The sequence below is a fragment of the Hypanus sabinus genome, chromosome 3 (genome assembly GCF_030144855.1).
Source record: "Hypanus sabinus isolate sHypSab1 chromosome 3, sHypSab1.hap1, whole genome shotgun sequence".
In the NCBI taxonomy this organism is placed as follows: Eukaryota; Metazoa; Chordata; class Chondrichthyes; order Myliobatiformes; family Dasyatidae; genus Hypanus; species Hypanus sabinus.
In genome coordinates, this window is record NC_082708.1 from 125,347,662 (window position 1) to 125,364,386 (window position 16,725).

Genomic DNA, 16,725 nt, shown 5'->3' on the forward strand with positions numbered 1-16,725 from the left:
TACAGGAAAGATGTAAACAAGGTTGAAAGAGTACAGAGACAATTCATAAGGATGTTGCCGAATCTGGAGGACCTGAGTTATAAGGAAAGAATCAATAGATTAGGATTGTATTCTTTAGAATTTAGAAGACTGAGAGGAGATATGTTAGAGATATACAAAGTTATAAGGTGTATAGATAGAATAAATGCAAGCAGACTTTTTTCACTGAGGTTGGGTGGATCTACAACCAAAGGTCATGGCTTAAGGGTGAAATTGAGAAGTTTAAGGGGAACGTGAAGGGTAACTTCTTCACTCAGAGGGTCATGAGAGTGTGAAATGAGCTGCCAGCACATTTGGTGCATGCGAGTTTGACTTCAACATTTAAGAGAAGTTTGGATAGGTACTGGATATTAGGGGTATGGAGGATTATGGTCCCAGTTCAGATCAATGGGATAGGCAATCTAAATGGCTCTGGCATGGTCTAGATGGGCCAAAGGGCCTGTTTACGTTCTGTACTTCTCTGTGACTGAGGAGAAGGGTGTTTGAAGGTAAGGACTTTGAAAACCTGGTACAAGTCTCTTGTTTTATCAAACCACCTACTGTGCTTCTACCACCTACTGTGCTTCTGAGGCTTGAACTAACTACAGTAGTCACCTACGTGCTCTGGAAAATGAATGTCAATCTGCAGAATTGTATATCCTTTAGGTAGATAGGTGTGTATTTTCTTAGACCTAGATCCCTCGCAATAGGAGGCTCTACTTGCTTTCATTTGGCTGCATTGGTCAGCCCACATCATTGTTGCACTGGAGACATTTGGAATGGCACCAGCAATGTTGTCTGTTTGTAAGGAACACACAGAAACCCAATATAAATGCTGAAAGGTGTGTACCACCTCCCAAACAAACCATCTGCCTAATTTCTGGCTCACAATCTGGAAGGAAAGCAAGTTATCCTTGATCTTGAATAACTTTTTAAGAAGACAATAAACGTTCATTCACTCCAACATTGCTTTACTTTGACGACTTTCTATAGTGTGTGTTGAAGCAACACCCGGAACAACGTACTTTTTATGTGAACAGGAAGTATACGTTGGGTCCCACACTACTATGACTTGGCCTCATATTCTCTACTTAGTGGGCCATAAAGTCGCAACATATAAGAATATTTTCACTGCATAGCCTAAAACATTTCAAGGAGTTTGCTATCTTTGGGATTCTTGGGATTGTTAATGGTCTATCTGGCAGTTTGCATGTGCTGAGAATTATTAAAAATACAATAAATCTGCAGGCTTCTGCTCACTACTTGTCTTTGAAGATATGTGTCTATTTCAATTCAGTAACAAAAGGTGGGCAGAACAGCGAGTATCCATCGCAAATTTAATCTGATATTCACTATAATTGTCATCACCCTCCCCACTTCACCTTCTGTCATTTTCTTTGTGCTGTCTGCAGTGACTGGTACTCATTCATTGTAAGGAAAATATTTTCAGAAGAGAAATGCTTTAATTTTTAGATGCAAAACACTGCAGTGGCTGGAAATATGAAATAAAGGAGAATGCTGGCAATACTCAAACAGTCAGGCAGCATCTGTGAAGGGAGGAAAACAGATGCATTATGGTTTTATGCCCTATCATTGCAAATGGCGGCACTCAGACAAGTTCACTGTTAAGTCTTGAGGGTAGTAATATCTTGAGTTGGAAAGTGGGATGTTGTGGGGCTTCATTGGACAAGTGAAAGAAGCCAAAGATGGAGGTTAGAGTGGGATGGAGAATTAAAGTGGCAGGTTACAGACTGATCAGAGCTGTACTTAAATTACATTTGGTTTTGGAATATCGAGGAGATAGTGTGATAGACACCTTAAGCAGGAAACTAAATTTGAAAATGCATTACCTGGAAGGAGTGCTTAGACCCCTGAATTGTCGGTATCGAGAAGATAAAAGGTCAGTGGAAAAATAAAACAAAAGCCCTGAAGATAATGAAATCTGAAATAAATATAGAAGATGATGGAAACAATGATCAGCTCAGGTGTTGAAATGGAAACAGTTAATTTTTTACGTCTCTCCCAGTTTTTATTTGGCAGGGATCTGTTCTACACCCCTGCTCTTTGTGATTTTATAAATAACTTGGATGAGTGGAAGGGTGGGTTATTAAGTTTTCAGTTGGCACAAAGGTTGGTGACGTGAATGGTGCCGAAGATTGATGTAGTTTAGAATGGGACATTGACAGGGTGCATAGCTGGGTTGACAGGTGGCAGATGAAGTTCAGCCCAGAAGTGTGAAGTGATTCACTTTGGAAGGTTGTATTTGCAGGCAGAGTACAGGGTTTGCGGCATGATTTATAGCAGTGTGGAGGAACCGAGGGATTTTGAGGTACGTGTTCATAGATCCCTCAGAATTGCTGCTCAGATTGTTCGAGTGGGTAAGAAGTTGTATGGTATGTTGAGCCTTCATTAGTTAGGGGATTAAGTTCAAGAGCTGCGAGATAATGTAGCAGCTCTATAAAACCATGGTTAGACCACAGCTGGAATATTGTGTTCAGTTCTAGTCACCTCTTTATTGGAAGCATGCAGAGGAATTTACTAGGATGCTGCCTGATTTAGAGAGCATGTGTTATGATGATAGGTTGAGAGAGCTAGGGCTTTTCTCTTTGGAACAAAAGAGGGCTATGATAGAGGTGTACAAGATGATAAAATGCATAGATTGAATGGATAACCAAAGACTTTTTCCCAAGGGGGAAATGTCTAATACGAGGGGGCATAATCTTAAGGTAACTGAAGGAAAGTACATTTGGCTCTCCTTATCCACGGGGGATTGGTTCCAGGACCCCCCGCGGATACCAAAAAACACGGATGCTCAAGTCCCTTATTTAACCTGTCTCAATGCAGTGGACTTTAGGACACAGCGGAACATCGGACCTTATTTCGCATGTATTGGTGCGGTGGACTTTAGGGCCTGGTGCAGCTCTGAATCCATAGGGTTTCTGTTCACAAAAATAATCACGATCACGATTGAAAATAAAGTGGAAGTAATAAAGTGATCGGAAAGAGGTGAAACACCATCGGTCATTGGAAAAGCGTTAGGCTACAGTCGGTCAACGATCAAAACAATTTTAACGGAGCATGTGAAAGGACCTGCCCCGATGAAAGCTACAATTAGTACTAAGCAATGCAGTGGTTTAATTATTGAAATGCATATGTTTCTTAAGTGTTTTATATGCATAGAAAGGTAAAATATATACTATATACTAAGACAAACGACTAACTGAGGCTACATAATACCGGATGTACCTGTCCTGACTTAAAGACGGACTCAGGAACGGAACTCGTTCATTACCCGGGGACTGCCTGTACTTTTAAATCATCTCTAGATTACTTATAATACCCAATACAATGTAAATACTATGTAAATAGTTGTAATACTGTATTGTTTAGGGAAAAATGACAAGAAAAAGTCTGTACATGCTCAAACAACGAGTGCTGGAGAGAGAACTTCCGGGTTTTTCTGATCCGCAGTTGGTTGAATCCGCGCATGCAGAATCCGCGTATAAGGAGGGCTGACTATATAGGCTAGGGTGTCAGAAGTAAGTTTTTTACACAGAGAGTGATGAGTGTGTGGAACGCCCTATCGGGGGTGATGGTGGAAGCAGATATATTAGGGATATTTAAGGAATTCATAGCAGGTGGATAGATGATAGAAAAATGGAGAGCTATGTAGGTGGGAAGGGTTAGATTTATCTTAGAGTGGGTTAAAAGATTGGCACAACATCTTGGGCCAAAGGGCCTATACTGTCAGTTAATGGCCTTCTCTACTGACATGATGAGGCCACTCTCAGGTCGGGTAGCTTCCAACTAGGTGGTATGAGTATTAATTTGTCCATCTTCTGGCATATTCTTCCATCTCCCACTTCTCTCCTTTTCTATTTTCCATACTGGCTCCCTTACCCCTCCTCCTCGCCTGCCTATTACCTCCCTTCTCTTTCCCTTTCTTCCATGGTCTACTCTCCTCTCCTATCAGATTCCTTCTTTAGACCCTTGCCTTTCCAACCTAGCACCTCACAGCTTCTCACCTCTCCTCCACCCACCTACCTTCCCCGTCACCTAGCTTCACACATCACATTCTAGCTTGTACTCCTTCCCTTCACCCCACCTTCTTGTCCTGGCTTCTTCCCTCCTTCCTTTCCATTTGTGATGAAGGGTCTTGCCCCAAAATGTTGACTGTTCATTCCTCTCCATAAATGCTGCTGACCTGGGTTACTCTGCTGTAGTGTTCTATACTTCAGTGTTTATGAAGAGCCTCTGACATGATGTATTAACTGTTTCTCATTCCATGTGTTTTCTGACCTGTTGAGATTTTCAGCATTTTCTTCTTTTTTACCGTAAAGAGCGGGTGCTGCATAGGAATGTGGCATGAGAAGGAAAGAGTCTGTTGGATGTCACTTGGGGAGCAATGCTTTGGAATCCTAAAAGAGTGTAGAAGGAGAGGGTATATTTGATGGCATCAGGTGGAAACTCGTCTTTGAATATTGAGGGTAGTGGGTGGAGCTGGCCTGGCTATGATTAGCGAATTTTGGGTTATGAATATCATAAATTCAGGATGCTTATCGTAACTATCAAAGGAGCTTGGAGAATGTAATGGTGTCCTTACAGGAAACAGGATGGGGGAGTCTGAGTGTAATAGGTATTGGTTGTGAACTGATCCTCTGAAATGGATGTAATAAAGGAAGCCAAGAGTCAAAGATGGCCTTTGACCACATCAAATAGGATGCAACTTCTGAGTTTTATGATTGGACAGAAAACAACAACAGTACAGTTATCAACGTGTCAGGCAAATAGATAAAAAGGGCGGGGCCTGAAATAAAGACCAAAGAAGTGTGAAGTGATACACTTTGGAAGATCAAACTTATCATCAGAGTATAAGATTAATGTTAGGAATTTATCAGTGTGGAGCATTAGAGAAATTTTGGGGTCCAAGTCCTTAGATCCTACAGAGTTGCCTGGGAAGTTCATAGGGTAGTTAAGAAGACGTATAGTGTGTTGGCTGTCGTTTGTCAGGAGTTCAAGCGCCACAATGTAATGTTGCAGCACTATAAAACTCTGGTTAGACGACACTTGAAGTAGTGTGTTCAGTTCCAGTTCCCTCATTAAAGGAAGGATGTATAAGCTTTAGAGGTGGTGCAGAGAAGACTTATCAGGATGCTGCCTGGATTAGAGAACATGTCTTAAGTGGGTAGACTGAGCAAACTAAAGCTTTTCTCTTTGGAGCAACAGAGGATGAGAGGTGACGTGACAGAAGTGTATAAAATTATGAGAGGCACACCACCTTTTTCCCAGGGCAACAGAGTTCTAAGTTCAAAGTTTAAAGTAAATTTATTATTAAATTACATATATGTCACCATATCCAACCCTGAGATTCTTTTTCTCACAGGCATTCTCAGTAAATCTGATGACCATAATAGAAACAATGAAAGACTGCACCATCCAGTGTGCAAAAAACAATAAATTGTACAAATAGAAAAATAAAGAAAAAATAAATAATAATAATAAGTAAGCAATAAGTATAAATACTGTAACTAGAAATAAATGTTATTGTACTGCACAGATAAAAGAAAACATGTTATATTGTTGTGTCATCCTTATAACCATTGCTCAAAATTGAATCAGATCGATAGGAAGGCAGCTCAGATTTTTCATTTTTTGTGCCGAAAACACACAATTCCTAACCTGCCATTGGCTGGGAAATCTTATGAAATTAGTTTTCTAATGAGGTAAGTGCAAATATATGATGCAGTAGGGGGTGCTCTTCCTGCACTTGGGCTTCGTTGGAGCCTGTATTCTGTATCTAATTTTCAAGTGATTAGCTTGAAATTAGTCACTGTGAAAATTATTAAATTTATTAAATGAAAATGAACTGATTAAATGAAAATCAATTTGCCACTAACAAATAAACAAAACACTTTTGGATGTAACTTTTGGTGCCAGCATTTGGAACTTCAATGTTTATTGATATTTGAGTGTATATGATCTGTTGTAGGAAATGTAAGAAAACATTTTTATTGTCACATCTGATACCTCAGATGAATGGAAGAGTAAGTACATTGATGTCAAGCTCCAGAAAGTCCAAAATAACTTTACAGTTTCAATATTTTTGGTTGCTGTTAAGAGAAGGACACAGATAGTATAGGTTGAACTTTGAATTTGTTTATACACCTAGCTAATCCTTTTTAATCAGTTTACCAGCAAAAATACAAATATATAAGAAATCAATTAATTTATTTTGTTATCAGACAATTTTCCTTAAATATCATTATGAATGTTGTGATAGCTTTTTTACTGTTTCATTTGGGTTAAATCCATATATAACTGGGCCAATAATTGTTAGGCAAGGTCCTGAACGTATTAAAGTTGCATGAACTAATCGCAAACTGGCCACTGCTGTGATTAACTTCTCACGCTCAGCTTCAGGAAGCGAGAAGATGTTTTCCACTGTTGTTTTGATCAGCAGATTCTGGCTTATAGAAAGAATAAACTGAAATGAGGAAAAAAAATTAAATGCAACACACAAAATTCTGGGGGTGCTCAGTGGGGGGGGGGCTGCTGTCTTCCTCCAGCATTTTGTGTGTGTTGCTTGCACCTGCAGATTTTCTCATGTTTGTGAAAAAAATTAAAAGTTGCATTTTCAATATTGGGAATATTTCTGCGTGATTTGGAAAACAATCCAGCCGTGTTTAGTGAGTTATTATGAAATCAGATTAAGTATTACCACGGGATAACAGTTGGGCTGCAGGGATGGTGGATGGAACTCATCATGTTCTCATTCAGCAATTCCCTACACAGTAAGATCTCCAAGATAAAATACACAAGATAACAGACTGCCAATTCCATCCCCCTTCTCAGTGGCTAGTTACTGATTGATTTGTAATGAGCTCATTCAAGAGAATGTTGACAATTGATTTGTTTGTGAAAGCGCCAGTGCTGTGGTTGGTGTTGGAATTAGATTCTCAAGTTATCTCTTTTACTCTGGATCTGCTTGCCAGCAGAGACTGGGTAAATCAGTAGCCTGTTAGAAGGAGGATGAGGAGGCAAAGGTTAAGAGCTTGTCAGTGGGCACATTGATCTTTAGGCACACGAGTGAATCCGCAGATGCTGCAAGTAAATAAAAACGCAAAATGCGGGCAGAACTCAGCAGGCCAGACAGCATCTATGGGAGGAGGTAGTGACGACCTCCGAAACCCTTCATCGGGAGTGAAGTAACATGGGATGGTGGAGAGGGGATAAGAAGTGGGGGGAGGGATGAAGTAGAGAACTGGGAAGTGATAGGTTGGAGGGAAATGGGCTAGGGGGAAGGTGGAGAATTATGAGAAATAAAAGAGAAAAAAAGGTAGGGCTGGGGGGAGATTATAGTGAGGGGGGAGAAAAGAGAGAGAAAGAGAACCAGACTAAAATAATAGATCGGGATGGGGGTAAGGGGGGGCAGGGGTATCAACGGAGGTCTGTGAGTTGGATGTTCATGCCGGCAGGCAGGAGGTTACCTAGGCAGGAGATAAGGTATTGCTCCATCGACCTGCGTGTGGCCTCATCTTGACGGTAGAGGAGGCCATGGACAGACATGTTGGAGTGGGAGTGGTCTGTGGAATTGAAGTGTGTGGCCACAGGGAGATCCTGCCACTGCTGGAGGACTGAGTGCAGGTGTTTGGCGAAATGGTTTCCCAGTCTGCGGCGGGTCTCCCCAATGTATAAATGAGAACATTGGGAACATCCCAGCTGACTCGCAGGTGAAGTGGTGCCTTACCTGAAAGGACTGTCTGGGGCTTGGGATGGTGGTGGGGGCAGGTGTAGCACTTCTTCCGTTTGCAGGGATGAGTGCCTGGAGGGAGGTCGGTAGGGAGGGATGGGGTGGATGAATGGACAAGGGAGTCGCGTAGGGAGCGATCCCTGCTGAAAGCTGAGAGTGGGGGGGAGGGGAAGATGTGGCTGGGGGTGGGATCACGTAGGAGGTGGCGGAAGTTACGGAGCATTATACGTTGGATCTGTAGGCTGGTAGGGTGATAGGTGAGGACCAGGGGGACTATCCCTGGCGGGCTGGCGGGGGGTGGGGTGAAGTCAGAGGTGCGTGAAATGTGGGAGATACGATGATGGCCAGAGTTGATAGTGGACGAAGGGAAGCCCCTTTCTTTAAAAAAGGAAGAGATCTCCTTTGTCCTAGAATGAAAGGCCTCATCCTGAGAGCAGATGCGGCGGAGGCGGAGGAATTGAGAGAAAGGGATAGCGTTTTTGTAGGAGACAGGGTGGGAGGAGGAATAGTCTAGGCAGCTGTTGGAGTTAGAAGGTTTGTAGTAGACGTCGGTGGATACGCTGTCTCCAGAGATAGAAACAGAAAGATCTAGAAAGGGGAGGGAGGTGTCGGAAATAGACCAGGTGAACTTGAGGGTGTGGTGAAAGTTGGAGGCGAAGTTAATGAAGTCGACGAGCTCAGCATGTGTGCAGGAAGCAGCGCCGATGCAGTCGTCGATATAACCCAAGAAAAGAGGAGGACAGATACCGGAGTAGGCTTGGAACATAGATTGCTCCACGTGGCCGACAAAAAGGCAGGCATAGCTAGGACCCATGCGGGTGCCCATGGCTACACCTTTAGTTTGGAGGAAGTGGGAGGAGCCAAAGGAGAAATTGTTAAGGGTGAGGACTAATTCCGTGAAGCGGAGAAGAGTGGTGGTAGAAGGTGACCGGCTGGGTCTGGAATCCAGGAAGAAACGGAAAGCTTGGAGACCTTTCTGGTGGGGGATAGAGGTGTATAGGGACTAGACGTCCATGGTGAAAATGAGGCAGTGGGGGACAGGGAACTTGAAATCTTTGAAGAGATGTAAAGCATGGGAAGTATCACGGACATAGGTGGGAAGGGATTGAACAAGGGGAGATAAAACAGAGTCGAGATAGGCAGAAATGAGTTGACCTTTAGTGATGGTTGTATGGGAAACTGTCTGTGGACACTTCTTCAGTGTAGGGTAGTAGTTGTGATGTGTTACATCCACAAAATGTACAGCTGCAACTCATCAAGACATCTGTTAAATCTGCAGCTTCCTGTCATTGTCTTTCTGGGTGGCAATTATCACATGGGGATTCTGCTAGGATGTTTGCCTCCAAGGTAAAAACCATCTTGACAGGAATGCATTAGGGTTAGGTCCCTGCCACTGACTTGAGACTCACCAGTCTGTAGCTGTGAAGAAAGACATATCCAACACAATGCTCCTCCCTTCTACTGGGAAATGCTTTGGTGTATTTGTTTCTTTACTCGCCACCGTAGTTAAAGCTAATAACTTCTGTTTAATTACGAGTATGCACTTGAGGCAAGCTACTCAATTCTCTTCTGCTTTTTGAATAATTTATTGCTGATTAGCATTAAGTTGTTGCGTTACTTTACATTTGTTTCCCTGTTTGCAAGGAAAATTTGGAGCAGACGAGATGCAGGTTATTTTATGTCTTTTGCCATGTTTGAAGAAATAGTGTAGCTGATAAACTGGAATTGACTGAGGACTACTTTGTTAAAAAAAGTAATGTTCAGTAAGTCCTATTCAAAAGTGATGGCCCACAAAAATCTTTCATTTCTGACAGGTCTACATGCTTTACGTCGAGCCCTTGGAGAATGTAGCAACCCTTCAGACAATAAGTTGGCTGGTTCAGTGAAGATAACTTTTAATGACTTCCTGCAAGCGATGAATGACGTCAGGCCTAGTGCCATGAGAGAAGTAACTATTGATGTTCCAAAAGTAAGTTACTTTATATGAAAGAAATACTGTCTGAATAAGTTCAGGTACATATTGGGAAGTGTGACATTTATTCATTTGCAGAAGAGATCTGTTTGATATGGGGACACGATTCTGCAGAATTATAAGAAGATGGTATATTTTAAAAAGGCTTATAGAAAAAGTTGGAAGGATGAAAGATTATTGTGTGATTTCCAGAAAATATTTTATTGGAACACAAATTATTTTGTTACTTAGGGTGTTTATGATAAATTAAAGCTGTTGTGTAGCCTTTCTATTTTTGAAAATGGAAATTTTTGAAAATTTTTAAAATTTTGTTTAAATGAGTGAAGATTTTGGGCCCTTTAATATTTTAAAATATAACGAGCATTTTCATTACCTGGGGTATTTTGTTTTTTGGTTAATATTTTGAATAGTTCATCAAATGGGCACTTACTTGTTTGTGCACCTGCTATTTGCCCTAGTAGACCATCTTGCAGATATGCTGAATTTTGAACTCGCTGATGCACACTGAGCAAATAATTTGTTTACTTATTCAAGGGATGTGGGCTTTACCCATTCCTAATAGCCCTTGTGAAGGACGTAATAATATCTGACATCTTTCCTGCTAACATCCATAATTTCTGGGATACTTCCTTTCTCCTGTACCATTCTCCAATCTGTAGAAACAATTTTAATGGCTTGTAGAATTCTAGAAAAAGTGATAGTCAATATACCTGCTAATTCCACAACTATCTCATTAGTACTCAGGGATTTAGATTAATAGGCCCTGGGTATTTATTGGCTTTCAGTGCCATAAATTTATCCATCTCTATTAGAATGTATTTCACTGGGATCCAAGATGGCACCACAATGCAATCTCTATTGAGGCTGTGGCTCAGATTTATTTAGTTTTTAGTTTTTTAGGTTTTGGGGACAGAGAGGGGAGCTAGGGGTCAGGTTAGGGTTTAGGGACAGGGATGTGGGGGAAATTAGAGGACATGTCAGTGTCTAAGCCTCTGCTCTGTGTTCGAAGGCCTACAGCATGGCCTGACTGAAGTTCAAGGCCTAATGTTGGAGTTTCCATCATTGGTAAGTCCATTGTTTGAGGATTGGAATTTGTGCCCATATCCAGCGTCCTCTTCATCATTATTTGGGAATTTCTGGTTCAATACTGAAGAACAAAGCCCGAAGGTTGAACAGCAATCCGGTGGAAGACCAAAGGTTGATTGGAGGTTCGAGATCGAAGCCTGAAGTTTGATTGGAGGTCTGGATCAAAGCCAGGAGGTTGATTGGAGGTTACAAGTCAAAGCCCGAAGATTGATTGGAGGTTCTGGATCGAAGCCTGAAGTCTGATTGGAGGTTCCAGATTGAAACCCGAAGGTTGATTAGAAGTTCTGGATTGAAGCCCGAAGACTGATTGGATGTTCCAGGTCGAAGCCCGGAGGTTGATTGGAGGTTCCAGGTCGAAGCCCGGAGGCTGATTGGAGGTTCTGGATTGAAGCCCAAAAATTGATTAGAGATCTGGATTGAAGCTGAAGGTCGATTGGAGGTTCCAGATCAAAGCCGGAAGGTAGATTAGAAGTTCCGGATCGAAGCCCGAAGGTTGATTGGAAGTTCTGGATTGGAGCCTGAAGGTTGATTGGATGTTCCAGGTCGAAGCCTGGAGGCTGATTGGGGGTTCTGGATCGAAGCCCGGAGGCTGATTGGAGGTTCTGGATCGAAGCCCGGAGGCTGATTGGAGGTTCCGGATCGAAGCCCAAAAATTGATTAGAGATCTGGATCGAAGCTGAAGGTCGATTGGAGGTCTTGATCAGTGTCCAACACTTGAGTCCTACCATATGTTAAGTATCCTTCAGTGATTCATTTGGTCTGGAATACTGCTTAACATGTGAGATGGCTTTTGAGATTTCGTATCTGGATCTCCTGTATTTAACTTTGTTACCAGACCTGAATGCCACTATCTAACCTTCAGCAGATTGTGGATCTCGTTCATTCAGGACTTCTAATTAGGGAAGACTCTGAGTCATCTTTTTACTGGGACACATTCATCTACAACTGTTTTTATAAAGTTCAGTGACAACCATGGTGTATTTGTTCAGTTCCTCTGATGAGTCCTTGAACATTGCCCAATCCACTGAATTGAAGCAATCCCATAGCAGTTCCTCTCCCTCTCACGGCCATCTATTTGTTGTCTTTGTCTCTGGAACCTTGCTCCTTAGCTTCTGCCTGTATGCAGGTGTGTGAAAGTCAGCTAAGTGATCAGATTTCCTGAATTACAGTCTAAGCGTTGAACAGTAGCCATTCCTAATTGTAGTGTAAAGGTGGTTGAGTGTGTTGGGACCTCTGGTACTGAAGGTGTTACGTTGATGATAATTGGGCAGCGATTTCTTCAAACAACCCTGAAAATGATTTGAAAGGCATCGAGGTAGGCTGTTTCTTCTTTGCTGATTTCGGCATTCAATACCTCAAGCACCTGCTTAACATCATCCTTTGGCAGTATGTAAACTGCGGCCAGGATGATGGAGGACAGTTCTCTTGTTAAGTAGAACAGTCGGCACTCGGTCAAGTTCCAGGTCAGGGGAACAAAAGTGCAACAAGACCACTGTGTTGAGCACCACAAAGAGTTTATCATGAAAAACAGACCTCCTTTTGCCTTCTCTGAATCAGCAATCCGGTCTATCCGGTGTATCGAGAAGCTCTCCGGTCTTACAATCGTATCCAGCGTGTCCAGAATGAGCCATGTCTCTGTGAAACACAGAGCACAGCAATTCCAATACAGCAATTTCCCTCCGGTACAGTGTTCTCGCCCTTAGGTCCTGAATCTTTTTCCCTGGCGACTGTAAATTTGCTAACAGGATGCTGGGTTGAGGAAGTTTCATTCTGCAGCTTTTCAGTCTAGCTTGGAGTCCTCCCCTCCTCCTCCACTTTTGGTCATGGCAATGTTCCTTTGTCCGTTTAAAGGTGCCACACCTGTATGCTTGAGAGTTAACTCCACCGAGTCCTTTAGAAATCACTAGTTCATTAAGACAGTTCAAAAGTATGTTACTTGAAGGGAAATTACAGGCCCCAGATTGCAGTGAGAGTAGTTCAGAAGAAGCTTAGGTAGGAGTTTTGTGAGCTGTCTGCAATACATTGCTATGGTTCATCAGCGTCACCTAGGTGAAGATGTCCCTTGCCTTTCCTGCCCTTATCCTTTCAACTGGAAGAGATTTTAGGTTTGGAAGGTGCTATCTGAAGAGTTTTGGTGAGTCCCTGCACTGCATCCAGCAGATGGTGCAGGCGGCTGCTATTGTGTGCTTGTGGTAGAATGAGTGAATTCTGGATGCGGTGCAGATCAAGTGACTTAATATGTCCTGTGTTTACCAATGACAGTGGTGTAATTTATAGAATGCTTTTGAGTTTTGAACAGTGCTTAACCACACATTGATGAGTATGGTGAGAGCAGTGAGCTATACATACATTCTTGAGGTTTATCTGTGTTAATAGTCAGCAAGAAATTATTACCAACTTGTATGACTTCTTCTAATAAAGAAGTCGTGGAACTAGTGCTGAGGGAGGTACAGGGGTCTGGTTTTAGAAACTTAGTCATTAGTACTGAGGGAATGATGGTGTTAAATACTCAACTGTACTTGATAAATACAGGTGTCCCCCATTTTTCGAACATTTGCTTTACATCAACTCGCTGTTACAAAAGACCTGCATTAGTTACCTGTTTTTGCTAACAGGTTTTTTCACAGTTACAAAAAAAAGCAGCGCGTAAAAAAAGCAGCTCGCAAAAAAGGCAGCGCATGCCGAGCAGACTAGCTCCTCCCGGTTTTGCTTAAACACGTGCCTGTGAGCATCTGTGCTTTATGTCAATTTATTTTGTGCATCCGTTAGCAAGATGAGTACTAAGGTATCAGAAAAGCCTAAAAGAGCGCGTAAGGGTGTTACACTTAGCGTAAAACTAGACATAATAAAGCGTTTCGATCGTGATGAACAAAGTAAGGATATAGCGAGTTTGGCTAAGGGTTTGTGGAAGTTGACGAAGATGATGTTGAAGAGGTTTTGGCATCCCAGGACCAAGAACTGAGAGATGAAGAGCTGATGAAGAGGAAAGGATAACAATTGAAACCGAACGCAGTAGCGAACGGCCCAAAAGTGAAGACGTCCAGGAACTGAACGTGAAGCAATTGCGTGAGATTTTCGCTGCGATTGATAACGCTGCAATGATTGCAGAAAAGTATGCCTTTAATTTTGAAAGGGTACGTAGGTTTAGGGCAGGTTTGCAGGATGGTTTGAGTGCTTACAAAGAACTTTGTTAGAAAAATGCGCAAGGCTAAGCAGTCAAGCACACTGTCGTTTTTCAAGCCTTCCACATCAGCCACAGCAGACGATGAAACTCGACCTTCGACATCGAGGCAGACAGACATAGAAGAAGGTGACCTGCCTGCCCTGATGGAAACAGACGACAATGAGTTGACATCCTAGTCTCCTCTACCTCCCACCACCCCAACCTCCGACGACTCAGCCTAACACACCATCATCAGTGTGCTCACTGTCTTCCCGATTCCGGCAAGTGAAACTACACTGTACATACATTATTTCTACTTTATATAGGCTGTGTAGTTTTATGTGTTATTCGGTAGCTTCATAGCTTAAAGATTACTGGAAAGAGTGTTTCTGCCAGGAGTGTTTGCACCGTGTGTTTTTGCTGGGAGTGCTGCCGAGAGCCCTTGCGTGAGATTTTCGCTGCGGTGGACAGTGCTGCAATAATTGCAGTAAAGTATTCCTACATTATATAGGCTGTGTATTTATCAGATCATTCCTGCTTTTACTATATATTACTGTTATTTTAGGTTTTATGTGTTATTTGGCATGATTTGGTAGGTTATTTTTTAGGTCTGCGAACACTCACAAATTTTTCCCATATAAATAAATGGTAATTGCTTCTTCACTTTTCGACATTCCAGCTTACGAACCGTTTCATAGGAACGCTCTACCTTCGAATAGCGGGGGAAACCTGTAGTAGACTGACATATGTCTTGCCATCTAGGTGCTTCAGAGTATAGTGGACAGCCACTGAGATTGTGTCCACTGTACTCCTGTTGTGGTGGTTAAGAGAATTGCAGCAGGAATTAGTCTTTGTCAGTTTAACGTAAATCTGCACAAGTACCTTTATTTTGTACACGTGCAATGAAAAACTTAATTGCAGCAGCATCTCAGGCACCTCGTATCACATAAGCCGCACTTACAAGAAAAACATTAAACAAATTGTACATAGTTTTACAAGAAAACACAATTAGAACAAAATTGAAATCTGTTTTAAAGCCAAGTGATCATAATGTTGCTGAACTGCTGTGAATAGAGTTCTGCTGTTTGTGAACCTGGTATTGTGGGACTTAAGGCTTCAGGCTGCTGTACCTCCTGCCTATGAGCAGAGTGTATGGCCCAGATGGGGGGGCTCTTTGATGACAGAGGTTTTCTTGAAGTTGCACCTCTTTTAGATACTACCAATGGTGTGGAGGGATGTTCCATAATCAACCTGCTTCAATATAGTAGATGTGATTGGTACCAGGCAATAATCATTGAAGCAGTTCACCCTGCTCTTAGTCATTTGAGTGATTGCTGTCCAGGTGGAAGCTCAGGCTTCAGCAATGTGAGATTGAACCAGTTGGTCAGCACAGGTTCTCAGCACCCGGCCATATACACCATTGGGGCCTGACACATCCCCTTGAAGGACGTTTGGACATTAGTGTCTGAGATGGATCACAGCGTCACCGGATGTTGTGTGATTCTCCCTTTCAAAGCGTGCATAAAAGGCATTGAGAGCACTGGGAGTGAAATTGCATTGCAATTTATGCTGTTAGGTTTTGGCTATGGGAAGTATTGGCATGCAGCCGTCATGCATCTAATTTTGTCTCTGACTTCAGTTGGAATTGCCTTTCCAAGCCATGTTTCAGGTATTAATTAATTATCTTAACTTTCTGTGACTCATACTGAGCAATCAGTCAGAAGAGTTACTTCATAAAAATACCTGTAACAAGTTATGGATAAGATTAAATGGAATGCCCATATCTTGTCTATAGTCCTGTAATCTGTTGCAATTTAGTGTCCAAAATGTATCTTTTCCTTTTTTCCAAGTTCCAGGCTAATTTGTTTAACATTTACATTCTGGTTTGTTTTTCTTCTATGTTCTGAGGATGTGTTATTACTCTTTGAAAGTATCTTGCTTGCTTTCACGGATCAGAAGCATGACTTGATTTTTAATAGTACTTTCCAAAGCAATTTGAATTGTGACACTGTTGTAGTGAAAAAAAGTGGATGCTTGTGCTACTTCTAAGTCTCAGGGAAAAATATACCACTAATTATCCGGAGCTCATACAGACAGTTACCTCCAGGGCAACCAAAATAATATAACTTCTGTTTCAGTGTGCTGAAGTATATTTCCAGTTGCGTTATGTACACAAAGTATCCTTGTCTGAGAGCTGCAGTTGTATTTTGGGGTGCTGTAGAGGTATCAGAAGCCAGATCTTCAAGCTGTAGCCGTTCAGTCTGTTTGTTGAAAGAGCATTGGCGTGATGGGCTGAGTCACAATAAAAGAGCTGTGAGTGGAGCCAAGAAGTTGGCAGTCACTTGCATGCCTTCATGCTTAATGATGAAAGAATACAGTCCTTTGTGTTGGAGAATTATGCCTCCCGCTTGTCAACCAGTTCAAGGATGTGGAAGAATCTGGTTGCTGGATTAAAGTGGTTATATCTCCTTCTCAGGAAGGATCTATATGCATTATCTTTTGCCCATTGTGTTGTTGCCCTAGGATGCTTTAAAGTGGGAACTGACACGCTCCAGTCAAGGAGCATTGTACCTGCAGGGCCAGAAGCATTGTTGAGGATCCCTACCATCCATCCCACAAACTCTTTGACCCTCTACCATCAGGAAGGAGGTACAGGAGCATCAGGACTAGGACTGCCGGACAGGGTAACAGCTTCTTCCTCTAAAGCTGTGAGACTAATGAATACCCTGCCACCAC

The 16,725-nt window shown here is 42.2% G+C and overlaps 1 protein-coding gene across 3 annotated transcripts in view; it reads left to right on the top strand.

Moving 5' to 3' along the window:
• Positions 1 to 16,725, top strand: part of afg2a (AFG2 AAA ATPase homolog A) — a 377,888-nt gene that overhangs the window by 60,935 nt on the left and 300,228 nt on the right. For all 3 annotated transcript variants that reach the window (XM_059965085.1, XM_059965086.1, XM_059965084.1), the window contains exon 10: positions 9,583 to 9,737. In XM_059965085.1, the coding sequence (XP_059821068.1) occupies positions 9,583 to 9,737 (155 nt within the window). The remainder of the gene's footprint in view (positions 1 to 9,582; positions 9,738 to 16,725) is intronic.